At 36.1% G+C, this 19,310-nt stretch overlaps 1 protein-coding gene across 4 annotated transcripts in view; it reads left to right on the plus strand.

The window, feature by feature from the left end:
* The first annotated feature begins 249 nt into the window (after positions 1 to 249).
* The window catches only part of LOC148954790 (regulator of G protein signaling 7-binding protein-like), a 195,870-nt gene continuing 176,809 nt past the window's right edge, over positions 250 to 19,310 (plus strand). For 3 of the 4 annotated variants that reach the window (XM_089107940.1, XM_089107936.1, XM_089107939.1), the window contains exon 1: positions 250 to 432. In XM_089107940.1, the coding sequence (XP_088964066.1) occupies positions 334 to 432 (99 nt within the window). In that variant the 5' untranslated portion in view covers positions 250 to 333. The remainder of the gene's footprint in view (positions 433 to 19,310) is intronic. The other variant, XM_089107941.1, reaches the window with a different exon arrangement.

Here is a 19,310-nt window from a genome sequence, read left to right on the forward strand (position 1 = left end):
ATATATGTTGTGACAGTAAAAACTATCTTGCTCCCTGCTTTCCAAATAATATGATCTAATCTTCAAGATGGTACTCACCAATATAAAGTATGACTTGGGGATACTACTAATAAGGAAAAGTCTCTCTATTTTCTGCGAAATGGAGGAACCACCTGAGCTCCTTAGTTCTCCTGCGCTCTCTTGAAAAAAAGATCTCCAGTCACTCTACGAGATCAGTCATTATCCGTCTTTAAATAGAAATAAATGGAACTCGCCGAGAGAGTAACATTGACAGTGTCGGGATAATTTCTTTTAAGTTTTGTTAATGCAGAACTGTTGTTGGAGCTTATTGGAATGCTTAAGATCCGAGAATCAAGACCTAAGGATTGCCTCAGTGACTATGAGCCCAGCTTAATCATTGATGATAAGGCCAATGTGGCCAAAAGTCAGAGGGTAAGATTTGTTAAGATACGTAGTGTTAGTTTATTGAAAGGAAATTGTGTTTTTTTTTCATTTAACAGTAGTTTATATGCAAATATGGTTGTCCTTGCCCGTGTCTTGTTGCAACTAGCATTCCCTCTTCATTCTCCTCTCAATGTTGCTCTTGATTTTTTTTTCTTAAACAAATTCTCTAGGCATTGAGTCCAAGAAAAGACTTGCTGTGAAATGCCAAAATATAGTTTTTTTTTTTCAAAGAATCTCTGAGACAATCTGTCGTGAAATCGGCCATATTTGTATACCTTTCCCTGATGGATCTGTATAAGCTTCTCACCATGAATTTTCTTTATTTTAAAGTCTGAATTTTCAGCATGTAGTTTTTTCCTTTTTCTTTTTTTATCACGAGAAGTTGAGCACAATAGTGATAAAAAAGCGATGGAAACGAAGTGAATGGAGGGGACTTAACCCCAGAGCTATGCCACTCACTACGTGTGCGTAAATCCCAACTCAATAAGATGTGTCAAAATCGCAGTTTTAGTTCACTACAGTTAACTCACGCACTATAATCAAGGTGATGCTGTATTGCAAAATGTATATGCGCAAGTACAAAAAACAACAATAAAAAACAAAAATAAAAAACACCACTAGTCGGGGCAATACCTAGATCCTGTGTTGTTGTGAAATAAATATGAACCCCCTTTCATATCTTTGGAAAACGATAGACTAGTCGATGACGGAAAGCTCTGACTCAGATCCACATGCTATTGTTCGCATATTTAGGTAGGTCTGGGAGCGAAATATGGAGAAATCCAAAATAAGACCAGTTCAAATGGCCCTTCCCTCAGAAATATTTTAAGAATTCACTGCCCGGAAAGTACTTTTTGCGGTATTAAACCTCCTCTACTTATGATATTTTTTTTCGTATCGTTTCAAGGGTTGAACCAGTGTACGGCAATTTTTAAACCTTAACCGTTCCAGAGAAGAAAGATACAGTTCAGAAGTGCGAATAAAGGCATCTCGTACTTACTGAAGACTGATTTATATAGGCTGATAGTAATATAGCACACTTAACTCAAAACCAAAAAACAAATAATTTGATTTGCCTTTGAACGGCCAATGCGTCTTCTTTTTACCTTTTCCCAAATAATTTTAAAAAGTAGAATTTCAACGTTAGTTGTAGATGTAAGGGTACTTTGGGTTTTCGAAAGGCAAAGTTGCAGTGGTTTTCAGGCAAATTTTGGGAATAATACCTCTGTTTTAATATATGAGAGCTATGACGGAGTGCTATTACGAGTGCTTGTAAAAAGTAACTTACGCTTTGGGCTTAAAGAAACGATGAAGCCAAGGAATTTTTTTTGTAATATACATTTCAGGAGTACACCTATAACTTGCAATTCAACATTGACACTGTTCAAATTGTCGCGCATTTGTCTCAGGAATACACTAGTTTAATACCACCCTATTGGGTCTTTGGTACTTCAGCTACTCTGTTTTGGCGGAAGGCTTGTGGGGCTAATCACACCTTGTTACTCTTGGAAAATTCCTAATTCAGTAATCCTCCAGTCGTAGTAGCTGGTAACATTCGTGTTTTCTTTTGCCGTTTGCGCGCAAACAAAAAAAAAGCAACATGTTGTATGAAAATAAAAATTCTCGAAGAAAATTTTAAAGTACCAGAAAAACAACCAAGGCAGCAAAACTAGAGAAAATAGGCATGACAGCTTTTTTTGCAATAAAGGGAGGTATTCTCGGCCATGGGGTGCGTACTGAGCGGTAAATCTAGTACCTGTCAGGCTACTTTTGATCGCATGCAGGGCCAGAAGCTTGTTTATTTCAGCACTGAAGAAATTTTAAAATATCTATAACCGGGGAATCTGATCGCCAATTTTGATGCTCAGGTTAGGTCAATGCAGTAATGTAGATGTCATGGTGCCTCCGTGTGCATAAAGTACTGGTTGGGTCTTTACTTTCTAAAACCAATATAACCAATTTTGTGCATGGAAGACATAGGGGTATAAATCTCCATCGATGTATTCTTTCCACCTCCCCCATTCCTGGACTAAGAACCAAAAATATAAAGACATAAGAATTGGGCATTTATTTTTGCCGGAAAATTTTCATGGCTGCTCTACCATTTGTACAGGGAGATGCTGTCCTGTCATCTATCTTTCAGATTCGTTTTTAGAGGGTACCGGAACTAGCAATCACCTGTCCCCACTCTAGATGCCTTTGGTTAGAGGGTATCGGAAAACTGATCTGTTTCTGTGGATGCTTGAATTTTGTAGGCCTATTTTAGTTCGGAAAAAATTTTTGAAGACGTAAAACTCAAAATGGGGGGGGAGGGGAACTGGAGTTTTTTGGGCAGTGCCACCCCCCCCTAGCTGAAGTTTTGCGTCTTCAAAAATTTTGCGTTGGCAAAAGCGTGTAAATATTTTAAATATCCTCCCTTATCATAATCGTAGAACCCCTTGAAACCCAGTAAAAAACGAACTCTAGCCCATAGTAACCGAAAATGTAAAAACACATTAAAAAAAAAACCGTCAAGGGAAGATGAATCACCGTCTGAAGTTGATCCAGGAATGGTAACTATTATTTTGATTAACATTATCACGAAAATTAATTTATGGAAAAATGCGAAAAATAGCCTGAAGCAACACAAAAATGGCGTTGGATCAGAATTTTAATTCCATTGTAATCTTCACAGCCCAAAACCCCACGTGGAACACTTAAAGTCACCCATCTTGAGCAACAAGAAAAATCACTTTTTTGGATAAGAAAACCGTAAATATCTGCTTCCGTAATATCTGATATGCCTCTGGGGTATATGAACTTACGACTCTTGTCCTGAGCTCTAGGGATTGTGTCAACTCCGAAGGCATTGTTATATGAACTTTGGACTATTTTGAACAAAATAGCTGTTTCAGAAGTTAGATCGGATTCATTTGGGGGACAGGGGGCGTGGGGGTAATATCTACCCTCCCATAACTTTGACTCTTTAAAAGGGAAATAGAACTTTCAATTTCGAATCAAATTAGCCTCCTCCAAAGCTTTGTGCCATCTTTCCATATGCCCCTGGGGAACAACTTACAGCCCTTGAACCAGGGATTTGTGAGGCTGTGTCAACTCCAGGGCCATTTTTATTCGATACATGGACAATTTTGAATAAAATGGCTGTGCAAAATTTCAATCAAATTCACTTAGGGAAAACGGGCGTGGGGGGGGGGCGCTAGTTGCCCTCCAATTACCTTTGTCTCTTAAAATGGAACTAGAAATTTCAATTTCCAATGAAATGAGCCCCCTCACAAGCTTATACGACCACCCTTCCATTAAAACCTCATACTCCCTCTGGCACAACTTACAACACTTGTCTCGGGCTCTGGGGGCTTTGTCAACCCCGGAGTTTTTATTATGTGATTTTTGGCCTAATTTGAAGAAAATGACTATCTACAAAGTCGATCAAATGTATTTGGGGAAAAGGGGGGAGGGGACTATTTGCTCTCTGATCACATTGACTCTTAAAAAGGGTAATGAAACTTTCAATTTCTAATCGTTTGAGTCCCCTCTGAAGTTTATACGACCACCTCTTCCCTAAGAACCTTTATACTGCCAGGGCATCAATTACAACCCTTCCACCCGTGCTCTGGGGGGTTGTGCTGACCCTTAAGTTTTTCTTATCATATATTTGGGCTATTTTGAGCAATATTGTCGTTTCAAAATTTTGATCAGATGCATTTTGGGACAAGAGGGTGTAGGAGGGGGGTTTAGATGCCTTTCAATCACTTTTGACTCTTTAAAAGAGAACTGTAATTTTTAATTTCCAATGAAATGAGTCCCTCTAAAGTTTATACAACTATCCCTTCCATGAAAATTTTGCATACCCAAGGGCATAACTTACAACACTGGCCCCCAGGCTCTGTAATGGCTTCGGCCGTAGAGTTTTTGTTATCCGATCTTCAAACTATTTTTAACAAAATGAGTATCTCGAAATTTTTATTGGATGTAATATGTGAAAAAGGGAGAGGGAGAGGGAAGCTAGTTGCCCTCCGATTACTTTTGACTCTTAAAAAGAGCACTAGAATTTTTAAAAAGGGCCAATTTTAAATTGAATGAGCCCCCTTCGAAGGATTTACGACCACACCTTCCATGTTAAGTGCATCCGGGAAAAAAATTGTAAAACATTGAAGTCGTATGGTCTTTACTATAGGCAACCCTGTAGCGTTGCCTCTGATAAATAACATTTTTATGCTCGCCTGCACAAAGAAGGAACAAGGGGAGGGGCATTCCCAAGGAGCAACGTTTTCCCAAGAAATCTTCCCATCCAAAATGCAAACCTAATCATCTTAAAAAGAATATTTTGGCTATTCAAGTGCATCTTAAAAAATTCGTAACGGGTCATCTATTCAGAGGTCATTATGGTTTTCGAAGCAATGTTATTCAATATTAATCTTTAGCATATAGGTGAAAGGTAGTTTGGGTAGGAGCTCGCCATGTATCTTTCTAATACCGAATAGTCTATGAGAAACGAACAGAAATTAAAAAGTTTTTTTTTTAATGAGAGTAAAGAGCAACATTAAAATCCCCCTCTCCCCCAACTTCTCACTCTTTATGTTTAAAGTCAAACTTATTTCCGTAAATGCTTCAAGAAGTAATTCTCTAATAGAAGAGCAATTTGTTAATTTTTTTTTTTTTTTTTAGAATAACTAGAGAACGAAAGGTCTATTTATTTGCATTTGCTTTATAAAATACTACTTTTAGTTTAAGATTTTGAACGGTATTTTGTCGATAAAACACCTGAAATCTACAGCAGCTTTCTTCTAGAATTCAACCAATACTGCGGAAATTTCTTTATTTCTTGCTTCTCCATATGGTTGGCCAATCGGTAAAAACACATGCTCCGTCGGGGGTTGATCCACAAACTAAAGGTTTGCACACTATCTTGGTTATTGAATTCCAACGTACAATAGTGCTTCTTACAGATCAAAGATAGAAAAATCCAACCTTCCTGTCTAACTTAGGTTGAGTTTTTTAAAGTACTTTAATTTCTGACCACAAATGTACCATCTCAAGTTTTTGAGATGACCATCCTCCTCCTCACCTATACAAGACCAACAATAGGCTATGCAAAGGGTGCTATTTTGAAGTATCAGCAAAGATATAACACATTTCTTGCCTATAATCCTTTCTTTAAGCTTTACAATTTACCTCCCCCCCCATTGAAACTTGTTAAACCTTATCTCCTACCAACATTTGTGTATGGGCAACTTATCCCCTTATGTTCCATTACTTTGTAAAGATAAAGTGCTGCACCGTGGGATCATACAAGCTTTTGCAAAAAAAGGAAATTGCTGCTGTCACGACACTTTTTTGGCTTAGAAATAATCTATTAGAAGCTTTTATGGGATCGGGAGGAACACCCATATAAAAAACCCAATTTTCTTGTCTTAAAGAGTTTCTCTAAAACAAATTAGTTACTTAGTAGAAAGAATTCTATTGTATTTTATCTTGCATCTGAAATCTAAATAATTTATTTTAAACACTTACCCATAGCTACTAGAATATAAGTTTTTAGACCGACAAAATGGAAATTGAAACTCTGGCAAAATAATGAAATGCAAATTGTAAATTGTAGAAAATTATGCAAGGAAAAATTTAGCATACTGCAGGGTCCTGTCCTGCCGTTGCAACAATTTGACGGAAAGGAGCTTTTGCCCCAACTTTCTTACCCCACCTGTTTTTTAGCCTCCCTCTAGATTTAGAAAAAAATACATTTTTTTGGTATTTCCTTTGAAAAAATACCCTTTTCAAAGGAAATTATCCATACAATGGAAAAAATTGCCACCGCCCTTAGATTTCTAATAGATTTGGCCCACCCCCAACATTTTTATGAATTGTCGCCACTGTTAGCCTGATTGAAATAAGATTTCTAGATTACACGGATTGTCAATCTTGACAGCCCAAAATGTAACTTTAGTCTTTGTTTCATTCAATTTTGTTTTCGTCCGCTTTCAAAGCCATTTAGAAAACCTTTGAGTTAAATTAATAGGAAAGATAATCGACCTATTGTATTTTTTTCGTGTTTCTTTCTTCCGTAAATCGTTGCTTTATTTGATGCGTAGGATATTTTTATAACTTTATTTATATATCTTGTAGACTCCTTGATCTCAACAAATGAATCACTATTGAAAAGTAAAAAGATATTACGCACTATCTTATTTCAACCAATATTTGTGAGAAAAAGACAAAATAGTACCTGTAAAACTAAACATCTCAATGAACAAAATTAAGTGGACCATGATCAAACAGTTCGTGGTAACGAACTGTAAGTAAGGAGAGACCCGGCTCAATAGTAACCGAAACTCTAAAAAATGGAATGTTGGTACTAATAGATACATCAATAGAATAAAAATTTTATGCTAATTTCAAACATATAAGTTTCATTAAGTTTAGTTTTACCCATCAAAAGTTACGCGCCTGAGAAACTTTGCCTTACTTTCCAAAAAAGGAGGAAACACCCCCAAAAAGTCATAGAACTTTAATGAAAATCACACCATCGGATTCAGCATATCAGAAAACCCTACTGCGGAAGTTTCAAGCTCCTATCTGCAAAAATGTGGAATTTTGTATTTTTTGGCAGAAGAAAGATCACGGATGCGTGTTTATTTGTTTTTTTCTTTGTTTGTTTTTTTTTTTTTCCCAGGGGTGATTATATTGATCAATTAGTCCTAGAATATCGTAAGATGGCTCATTTGAATAAACATTAAAAGTTCTAAAGCCCTTTTTAAGTGACCAAAAAAATTGGAGGGCAACTTGGCCCCCTCCCACGCTTATTTTTTCCCGAATTTTGAGATAATGATTTTGTTCAGCATAGTCAAAAATCTAATAAATCCTTTGAGGGTGACTTAATCCCCCAGAATTCCCGAGGGATGTGTAAGAGTTTATGAGCTGTGCTCATTGTTAATACATTGTTCTGATTGAGGGGAAGGATAAGGACGTGCCAAAAGGAAGTTTGCCTGATGGGGGGTGTCGGAGGAGGGGGTGACGGGGGAGGCTCATTCAATGGAGGATTTTTCCATGGGGGAATGGACATTTCTATGAAGAGGGCGCCGGATTTTCCGGCATTATTTAAAAAACGATCAGAAATAAATTTAAAAAAACTAGTTTTTTCAACTGAACGTGAGGAACAATATTAAAACTTAAAACAAACAGAAATTATTACGTATATGAGGGGGCTCGCCCCTAGTCAATACCTCGCTCTTTTTGCTAAAGTGTTTTTTAGTGCTTTCATAAGAGCTATCCATTCTAATTAACCGGCGTTTGTGATTCAGGGATTTGTGATTCGAACAAAATTCAAGCTTTAGCGTAAAGAGCGAGGAATTGACTAGGGGGCAAACTCCCTAATATACGTAATAAAAAACATGAATATAGAAGTTCGTTACGTAAGTTAATTCGTAATTTCGAGAAAGCCATTTAGCCAAAAAAGTAAAATTAATATGCAAATTTCGTTTTAATTATTCATGTACGGTGGGCCAAAATCAAAGCTGCATTAATTCAAAAACGTTCAGAAATTAAATAAAAAAAAACAACAAAAAAAACAAGTTTTTTCAACTGTAAGTAAGGAGCAACTTTCAAACTTAAAATGAATAGAAATTATTCCGCATATGAAAGGGGCTTTCCCCTCCTCAATACCTCGCTCTTTACGCTAAAGTTTGAATCTGTCACACAACTTTATTTTTTAAAACAATAAAAAACTTTAGCATAAAGAGCAAGGTATTGAGGAGGGGACAGCCCTTTCATATACGAAATAATTTCTGTTCGTTTTAAGTTTTAATGTCGCTCCTTCTTTTCAGTTAAAAAAAACTTTCTTTTTTTTTAATTTAATAACTACATATGTCTACCCTCTAGCCCAGTTTTTACGAAGTGGTGTCTTTGATTTGCATTTCATACAGTGCACACCTAACCCTTAATAAGGTGGTATACGGGGGGAGGGTTAGGTGGTTTGAACCCTCCTCCCCAACTGAATTTTTTCTTTGACTCACAAAAACGTCACAAAAATGCACATAAACAAATTTTTGATGAGTTTTTAATTTTTTTTGTAACACCCCCTCCCCCTTGAACAAAAATCCTGGATACGGCCCTGACCCTTAGCACATTTCTGAGACCAAAAAGATACAATAATAATAATTATTTCGCACTCAAAAATCCGAGCGAGGGGGTTTTCTATTAAAAATAATGGTGTGTACTGGTTGGGGTGCACCACGTATGTTGAAAGTGAGCCACCCGTTCCATGAAGTGTTCTATGCATGGCATGAACAGGCGCAGCATGGTGGAAGATTTTTATGCCCCCTTGAATTAGAGACATTTAATTACAGACTTTTGTTTGAAACCCCTCTTTATGGTTAAGGTAATGATCATAGACACCGTTCTTACAATAGTATTGTTGTAATGAATAAAACAAAACTGTAAAGGGCTAGCTGCATCAACAGATAATAAACTTAATACAATAAAAAGAAAAGTTATAGACCAAACGTTTTCTGAGATGGTTTTATTCAGTTTTGTCAAATTCCGAGGGATAGAGCCAGGCACGCACCCAGGAGAGGCGGGCCATAAAAAGCAAACATTTTGTAACTGATAATTCGAATAAAAAGTGCCCAGAAATTTCGGTAGATTTGATTTTTCTTTGGGCGAGAGGGGGCGAATAAGCCCCCTGGTTATGTTCTTGTATATAAATTTAGCCAAGATTCAATATCAAAATGCACCTTGGTACTTATGTCTTATAGCCACCCCACTCAAGCTCTTCATCTGAAAAGTACGCTTAGGTTACATCTCAGAAAACCGGTTTCATATCTACAAAAACAAGTGACGGATGATACAATGCATTGGACTTCGAATGAATTGGACTTGTATAGTTTGGGCTATATATTTGCATCACAGTTTATATAATTATCAAGTGTGATCATTCCCTATCTCACCCATTATAAAAACCTGGACCGGGATGCGAGTGCTCCAGAGAACGTAGAAACATAAGCGGCATCAGATCTCTTCACGGGTAGACAAGTCAGATTTCTCTTGGACGCGAAACTTGGCTTCAACGTTGGAACACTAATTTTGAAGAAAGTAATTTTAAATTAATTTATTACAAAACATACATGAAAATCGGTAGTTAGTAGTGTAATGCTATTATTAGATGTTTTTAGGAATTAAAAATAGGTTTCGAAGTCTCAAGTTGGTTTCAAAGGCATTTTGAGAAAGTTTCTGCCAAAATACGTGTTCCAGGGTAATTGGACCGCTAACGGCAGATCAAATGAGAGGAGCTGTTTGTACGTGCCAATATATATATATATATATATATATATATATATATATATATATATATATATATATATATATATATATATATATATATATATATATATATATATATATATATATATATATATATATATATATATATATATATATATATATATATATATATATATATATATATATATATATATATATAGTATATATATATATATATATATATATATATATATATATATATATATATATATATATATATATATATATATAAACTGTATATATACAAACTTTGTATATATACAAACTGGAAGAATATTCTATAATAGGAGCTTTTCTAGCGTAAAGCCCCGTAAAATTTTGAATCTGCCACTAAAATGTGTGATGTCCTTCAATTTTCTGAAAACTCACTAAGAATTTTACAAAAAACATTTCTTAACAGACGTTTGGTATTTTCTTGGATAGGACTATTGTGGCAACTTCTACCACAAAAACCAATAATTAGAACCCAAGTCCTAAAATTGGTCTCAATCAGGAACCCTCATCGCTATCTAAATTCAGAAAGTGCAAAGATTTTCAAACAGAGGTGTTAATTGTTTAAAGTTCAGGAAAGGTCTGCCCGTTTCATATGAAAACATTGATTGAAAACAAAACTAGTCTTATCTAGGCTCTCCGCCAAAACAGGTAACTAGACTTTTCAAATATTATAGGAAGTACAATCTGAGATAATGAATATCCTGACGTGAAAAAAAAATGAAAACCCATCCAGTTGCGGATCCAGAGGGGGGGGGCGAAGGATACCCCCCTAAAGTAGTGTAATTTACGTAATTAACGCAAGTTTGCATTAAATAAACTTGCTCCTAACGTAAGTTTGTCGGATCAACCTACTTTGCGCCCCTCTCCCCTAAAAAAATCCTGGATCCGCCCCTGAAACCATCACACCTACTCCACCAGTTATTAGAAGAAAAAAAAATTCCTTATTTTCACAAATTTCATCAACCCCCCGCCGCCTTTTTTACAAAATCCTACATAGGCCAATCATTTGAGTCCACTATATGTAAATAATATATTAAGTCATAATTTGTATATAAATTAAGTCATACCTGTGAGATGGGACAGTTGCAAACCACATGGCCGGCTCACCAAGTTTTTTTTCTGCTTTTGCAATTTCGAATAATGCACTTTTGTAACCATTTCTCATTGATTGACGCAAACACACTGATCCATAACTGCACGAAGAAGTGGGAGGAGCCTTTTGTTCGCACCGAGAACGAAGATCAGAAATGATCTGAGATAAGCTTACTGGATAATTATATAAACTGTGATTTGCATATTAGGGAGCGGGGGTTAGGTTACTATACCCCCCCCCATAAATTAAGATAAATTAAAGGTTATAAAATAAATAATTTACATAAATTAAAGGTTATATGGATATTACATTTTACTAGGATTAACCTAACTTCGCTTCTTGAGCGGGGTGGATATAAATCAAAAGTACCCTCACCTTTCCTATTTAATTTATTTGAAATTATACTACCGCAGGGTTACTTAATTTATATAAAGTGTTTGAAAAAACCAAAACATTTTAGAAGCTGAATTTGAAAGTGGTGTAAGTTGTACTGTGGTTTTAGACTTCTGCCCATTTACCTTTAATTAATACAACGTTTTCAGCTTATAACTTGATGAGAGAATTCGCAATATTCTTGGTAGATAAGAGACTTTCCTTGATTAATAAGAATAATCTTCGGTCTCAAAATTAAGGTAATATGTCAAAATAGATCTCTTTTGTATCTAAAGAATAAAGTTTTTCTTCATATTGTAAAAAGGGACTAAAGTGGGACTTTTGTGTAGTTTATAAAATATTGGACTACGAAAGAAAAATGCTTTTCCAGTGTTATATTTAAGGAAAAAATGGGCGGGTAAATTTTTTAGTTTTTCACTGTTGTATTTTGTTGGGTCAAATACTTTTGGTTTAAGCAGAAATATATTACTGGAAAAACTCACTTTTTTAGTTATTTAATTTTTTTTTGAATTTTCTAAAAAAAAGCGAGTTATAGTACATTTTTGTAATTTTATCGTTTTATTTAATCTTCATTGTATTTAGTCTAAAAAATCATGATATAAACGATGGTAATATCATATACAAAACCACCAAAACCTAAATTATATATATATATATATATATATATATATATATATATATATATATATATATATATATATATATATATATATATATATATATATATATATATATATATATATATATATATATATATATATATATATATATATATATATATATATATATATATATATATATATATATATATATATATATATATATATATATATATATATATATATATATATATATATATATATATATATATATATATTTTCTTTCTACTTAGCGTGAGAAAAGGCAAATAGAAGTGACAATATAAATAGGAAATATATAATTTGGGCCATATATTTGCACATTAGGGGGGTGGTTGTAAAGTATTTGGACAGTATGAAGTCAGAAAACAATTCTTACTTCATAATATCAGCATATTTGTAGCTAATACATTTTGTATGTAGACCCGCTGTACTTTGTCGCCCCCCCCTAATGTGCAAATATATAGCCCAAATGTGTTTCTAAAGTATCGTATTTTTATCATACTTAGTTATATTTTATTAGGAATAACCTAACTTCACTTCTTGAGTGGTAGGGGGTATATCATACAAGTATGTGTGAGCTACATTTGACCAAATATGAGCAGAAATACAATCAAATAATTTTTCAAGCGCAAAACAACCATAAATCGCCATCAATACATAAATCCTCCAAAATCGAACAGAATCGAAAAACCAAAATCGAATAGAAATTATAGTAATTAACCGAGTCAAAGACGAAACGAGTAGAATCTAAGACGAACAGGGTTTACACCCCCCTTGCCTTCTAAAGACAAGCACATAATTTGCACTTAACTGAAAACAATCCTTATTTAGAGATGTGTTTTTCTATTTCTCATAATATAGTAAAAAATACTAATACTACTATTAACAACTCATTGCCAAAACAAGTCGGCTAAGGTCAACATAGCTACGTAAGTAGAAGTGACCCTATAACTCCGAACAGGGCTCCTTATATGGGCATAGAATACTGACAGGGCTCCATATATGGGCATGGAATCCCTAGGGAGAATGATTGCGTAATCGGTCAATGACCTCTTTTTCCAAGGTCGATTTATTTGATGTTTCTATGTGTAATAACTCCGGAACGAGGGTTGCACATGCGCATTGAATTCTAACGGGAACAATGTTATTGATCTAGGACTCGAGGGGGAAGTGAATTCCCGAGAACTTGATTGCGTAATCGATCGTGAATGTTATGATTCAGAAATAGTATTTGTTATTGTTGCTCGAGGCGAATGTTATGATCCAGAAATAGTATTTGTTGTTGTGGATAAAATTGTTCAATGTTATGAGTTTCCCAGAAACAGTTAGATCACGTGTTTCTTTCTCAGCCAATCAGCGAGTCGGATACATCCCCCTTCTCAACCAATCATAGGGCTTGTTACATATGATTTCCCCGTTACATAACAATTCGCCCTTTGAGATTTCATATATAACGGGCATGCAATGTGATTAAATTATCAGAAAGTATTTTGACACAGTGTAAACAACAATGGATAAATTTAACTCTTTAGAAGCATTGACAGCCGCAATTACCACTGTAAGTGGATTTTTATTTTCAAGCGAATTTTACTTGGAAATCCTCAATTCTATTAAGCTAAAAAGTCAATATATTAATTTACCCCAAACCCCCCCCCCCCCAAACCTTACCAACATCATTATAATCAATGGAAAACGCAAAATATATTCTTTTTACCCTCGAAACCTAACCCCCCCCCCATGGTTTTAAAACCAAATTTTCGCAAAAAGAAATAATTCTCTTTTAGTTAAAGTTTGAATTTTCTATATTGTATTACTTTCTCTAATGTGTTTTAAAGTGTCTACTGACTTCTGTCAATTTTTAATGAAAATGCCGCTCTGTTTTGACACAAGACTCCAATGTGAGGCCTATAATTAGCTGTCACCCTTTTTCCGGTGTGTTCACGCTATCGGTCTAGTCAAAGGGTTTTGTTTTGGCTGTCAAATTAAAACAGTTTTAGGCAAAAAGAGATTGCTGTATATTAAGCTTGTAGTTTCATAACCTTGTATTTGTCGGAGACGATGTGGAATATATTATTTTAAAATTAATTAAAAAAATATATTTACAACATTAGGGGCACGGGGGACGGGGGAAAGACCGTGCTTCTAACAGCTTCGTTGTAAGTAAATTATGTAAAGGGGGATAGCAATGCCTTCAATTCTACCGCCATCAGTGTAAAATGAAAACAAACTATTTCTTCGCATTAAAAGTAAGGGCCTTGTATTTGTCAGAGAGCCGGTGAAACAGATTATTTTCAAATTAAGTTTAACAATATATTTAGAACATTATGTGAAAGGGGGAGGGGGCAATACAGTGCTTCTAACAGCTTCGTTGTAAGTAAATTAGGTAACGGGGGAGGGCAATGCCTTCAATTCTACCGCCATCAGTGTAAAATGAAAACAAACAGTGCAGGGCTAGAAAAGTCTTTGGGAGTTGCATGTAGCTAATATTATGTATAAATTGAATAGCATTTTAACCTATGTTTGCAAAATATAGGCCTATAGGTCGATGGGTCAACGATCTAATTTAAAGCCTATAGACTGGGACATTGAATTTTTTTCTAAATGGTAAAAATAGAAACAATGATTCCTATCCTATGGCCATAGACTACTGATTGTCTAATAAAAACGTTTGATTTCTAAGCCTAATATATTTCTTTCTGTAAAAAAGGGGAAAATTATTTTGATACTAATTTTTTCTCTTCTTTTTAAGGCCAATTATGAAGAATGCGTGCCCCCTCCTTCCAAGAAAGACAGAGAGCGTGAGGCAGACCTATCAGTACCAGCCCCAATGCGGCCTGGCAGAAAACTTAAGAGAGAGTGGTTGGACAACTACAATGCCAAAGCTACGCAAGATTTTGAAATACCCGTCCCAGCCCCACAACAAACAATCGCTGCCGCCCCGCCCGCCCTCCAACCCAAATTACCTGGTCCTTCGGGTGCTCAAGCCCAGGCAGAATATGCTAATTTAAGCATTTTTTACTACCGATCAATGTCTTCCAATTTTTTTTTCTTTTTAAATCCCAAATATAAACTTATCTCCGCAGGATATTATCCCCTCATCCCCCACGCAGTGTTCTAATTTTATATTCCTCTGAGATATATACATGTAATGTAATTTTTTTGCATATAAACCAATCTTTCCTAATATTTGCTATCGCTTAGTTATTTCATATGCAAATATTATTAGTTCCTTTATCTTAATAATCACTACCTTTGAAACAGAAAATGCTATTTTTTCTAATCTTTAATACTTTCTCTATTGCTATCACATATATTTTTAGGTACCTTTTGAAACATCGACTGCTCTTTTTCACCAAATTTTGAGAGAGATTATCCCATCTGTCACATATTGTCGTTCTAATTTACACTGAATATTTCTATCGTGCCATGTTTCGCTCTTACATAGAATATAAGAACTCCAATGTCCTAAAATATTAATTTTTCAGACAATTTGTTCTCCGCTATTTCAGAAAACACAGAATTACGCAAAAGCCATTGAAACCTTGATTGACTAAAAACCACTAATGTAAAACAAAACGGGGAAAGGAGATGCCAAAATTATTTATAACCTCGCGCGGAGAGATTTATGTCAAAACATAGCGGTATAATGCCTAAGAAGTGTGGGGAAAGCGACTTAACGGCGCGGAGCCCGGAATGCGCCGGTGGGTCCGGGAAGCGCCGGGGGAAGCGCCGTGGGTCCAAGAAGCGCCACGGGTCAGGGATGCGCCACAGGGGTGCGCTGTGGGCATGAGAAGTGCCACGAGTGGACCGGGAAGCGCTGTGGGGCAAGGTTAGGGAAGCGCTGGGGGAAGCGCCGAAAAAAAAAAAATTTAACACTTTGAAAATAAACGAACAAATTGTCGCCTTCTATGTCATATCTTAGATTATCTTCAGTTGAATTAACCACATGTTATTTAGCAATAATAATCCAAATTTTAACAGTAGGGGTGATTTGAACACTTTGAAAATAAGCTATTTTTTCATTTATAGATTGTCCTGGTTCCATACTTGCCATCTCCCCCTGTTCGTCAGTTGGAGAAGGAGAAGAAGATGCATCTTTGGAGTATCGTGAAAAAGAAATGTCTTGGCAAGGTATCGTTAATGAAATACCTGAAAATATTGATAATTTTTTAACTAATTTTTTTAATGTAGATAGTAGCACAGTTTAACTGGGGGGCTTACCTTTGCTAAGTCCGAATATCTTGCCGCTTTTAGTGTATTTTACCGGGGATTTAACTGGCAACCCACCAACCTCCGATACCAACACGACTCCACTTCGAACAACTGAAGTGGAGCACTCGCCAGATATTATTGAACAACTTGGGGGAGGGGGTAATATCCAAGAGGGGGAGGGGGGTATAACGTTTCCCTATTTTCAATTGTAGATTACAATATTAAATTAGAGTGCTATTTTCGCTTCGCCGTGGAGGGATACCGGGACTATTTTTCGTTCTGAACAATTTTTTTGGTCCGACCGAAATAGTGACGGACGTGGTATACACAATCCTTAAACGTCCGGATAATCAGATGCAGGGGTGGGGAGGTAGGGATTCAATTAAGGTTTCCATTGTTCCAAAGGTTTTTTATTTTAATGAGGGAAAAAGTGAGGTTTATTATCATTTTATACATTCCGAGATGCGTTTGGTTTATTCGAATTTAGAAAATTTTGGAGGTGCTTTCGCGGATTGGGTCGATCAAATTATAACGCATCTCGATAAATTTAAAGATAATGGGAGTGGCTCTCTATTTCTTTTTGACGAAAATTTAAGCGTTAATATATGTAAATTTAATAAAGATTTTATTTTAAGATGGGGGCATAGGGACACGGGTACAGTTTTAAATTATAATCCAGATCTAGAAGGTTGCCAAGGTGTCCAGCAGATCTGTTTTGAAACAGATCAAAAGTGTTTCAGATATGCTTTCCTCATGTCAGCATTCGAGCCTCTAGTTTGGGACGCTAGCAAGAAGAATTTAGACAATTGGGCTCTACATGGGACGGAAGGGTCCGATTTCCCAATTGTAGATTTTTCTTGTTTAGAAGGAAAATACCCAGTAACGCTTCGATCCATTGATATTTTTGAAAGGGCTAATACCCACTTAAATATTGGCGTTACTGTGGTACAATACGAAACAGAATTTGAAGATGGAACTCGCTCTAAGAAGAAGGAGGTGGTCTTCCCCGTAAGGAGCCCGCCAGTTGATTTGGTTAAACACTGGGTTTGGTTACTTTACGCACCGCCTAGTCAACCGAATACCATTGGTCCTTTTAACCCTATCACTGACATTATTAGAGTTCTGGGGGAGGGTAAAAAGGGGCGAGGAGTAAGTTTCTACAGCCCAACATGTCTGTCTAGATTTTGGACTGAACTAAAGCTGCGAAATTCGCCCCGCGGCTCCCGGGGGCGGGGGGGGGGGGAAGGGGGACCCTTCCCGCGGCCGCCCAGTTGGGGGGGGGGGAGGGGGTGGGGGTCCCTCCCCGCGGCCGGCCGGCCTTCGGCCCCGCGGCCCCCTGGGGTGGGGGGACCCCACCTTTAAATTCACCGTAAACAAGTTCAACTGTGCTACTAGTTCCCTGAGTGTATTTTCTGTTGTACAAAAAGTGTTGTATAGAAAAGTGTTGTACAAAGATGTTGTACAGAAAAGTGTTGATGATGGACAAAAAGTGTTTTTTATTGTACATAAAGTTTTGCAAAGAAAAGTGTTTAAAAGACAATAAGTGTTTATTATAAAGTGTTATCATTGTTCATGTTGAATAAATCGAGTTTTCATGTTGACCAAGTGTCACGTTGAACAAGTGTTGTCGTTGTTCATGTTGAACAAATGTTCATATTGCTGTAATAAATGTTGACATGAAATATTGTTTTTGTTGTTCTTGAATAGATAGATCCATGGGGAAAATTATTGCTACTTATTCATTGAGCACATATGATTTACAGTTAGTCATAGTCCGACTGTTGCCCCCAATAGCAGCATGTATCAATTTAAAACGCCCTTCAGATCATTTCTGTGTGGTCCCTCAATGTCGGGAAAAACAACACTTTTAACTAGAATAATTCAAAATTGCGATAAAATATTTTTGGAAAAACCGAAAAAAATCTACTATTGCTATAGTATTTGGCAGGAGTCCTATGATGAAATAAAAGCTATTGCAACAACCATACCAATACAATTCATACGAGGACTTGATGTTTTCAATAGTATTGAACCGAACTCGTGGCTGATTATTGATGATTTGGCTGAATCCATTAAACAGTTCTCACAGGAAATGCTACAACTGTTCACTGTTCGCTCCCACCATGAACACATTTCCGTTACTCTGGTTCTACACAATCTGTTTCATCAGAGCAAATGTATGCGAACCCTTGCATTGAATTGCACTGTTTATATTATCTATCGAGTCGGTCGTGATTCTAGCTCGCTCATAACTCTCAATAAACAGATATACCCTGGCGCCCCTAAATTTCTATTTTCAGCATTAAATCAGGCGACTAGCAAGCCCTATGGGTACATTTTGTTTGATCTTAATCAGAGAACGACAGAGGATCTTCTTGTAGTCACCGACATTTTCAACAAGGAAATTACAGTATATCTTCCGGTGAGCAGAAAAAAGGGCTATTTATTGCCATTATAACACTGAAGAAACTACACGAACAACGGTATTTGTTTTCCGTTCTAGGCACTTCAAAACCTCCTATTAAGAAGGCCAAACTTACACATGGTGTTGATAGAATTTTAATTAATCTATTATTTGAAGTTTTTTTAAATTTAACTGTGGGCAATTTTCAACTGTAAGAAGTTTCTAGGAAACCTACAACAAAACATCGTAACACTGTACGCGCCTGGGCTTGTAAAAACAAGGGAAAAAAATTTAAAAGAAAGCGGCTCCTTCAGGCGGGCGGTAGCTTTTTCACACTTTTACTACCGATAATTGCAGGACTTGTAAACAGTTTTCTCTAGTGAGAGAATGGCAAAACCATATAAATTGACACCATTTGAACTTGTCCTCTCGCCCATCGAACATTTTGAAGACAATCTAAGCAAATTCATTAACGATGAGAATATTGCCGACGACAAAATACTGATTTTACTTCAAGATGCATTGCGACGTGTGGACAAACATAAACCATATCGTGAGAGACCCGTCACTGATCCCTCTAAACAGGAAACATCTCAAGATTCTACAGCAGCATCAAAGGAGAAGGAATTAATTTCAATTGTATTGAAGATTAGAAACCTAGTTCTACTCACCTATCGAGAATATAGTAAAAGATTATTATCTTATCTCATGTTGGAAACTGGCGATCAATCTCAAGTCGATAGCACGGTGCAAAGAGATATAGTTCAAGGAAAAAGCTTAAACTTAGCTGATTTAATTTGCGATATTGTGGCGAATT

This window comes from Artemia sp. Qi Xiang Cuo, chromosome 2 (assembly GCF_049724085.1).
Source record: "Artemia sp. Qi Xiang Cuo chromosome 2, ASM4972408v1, whole genome shotgun sequence".
Taxonomy (NCBI): domain Eukaryota; kingdom Metazoa; phylum Arthropoda; class Branchiopoda; order Anostraca; family Artemiidae; genus Artemia; species Artemia sp. Qi Xiang Cuo.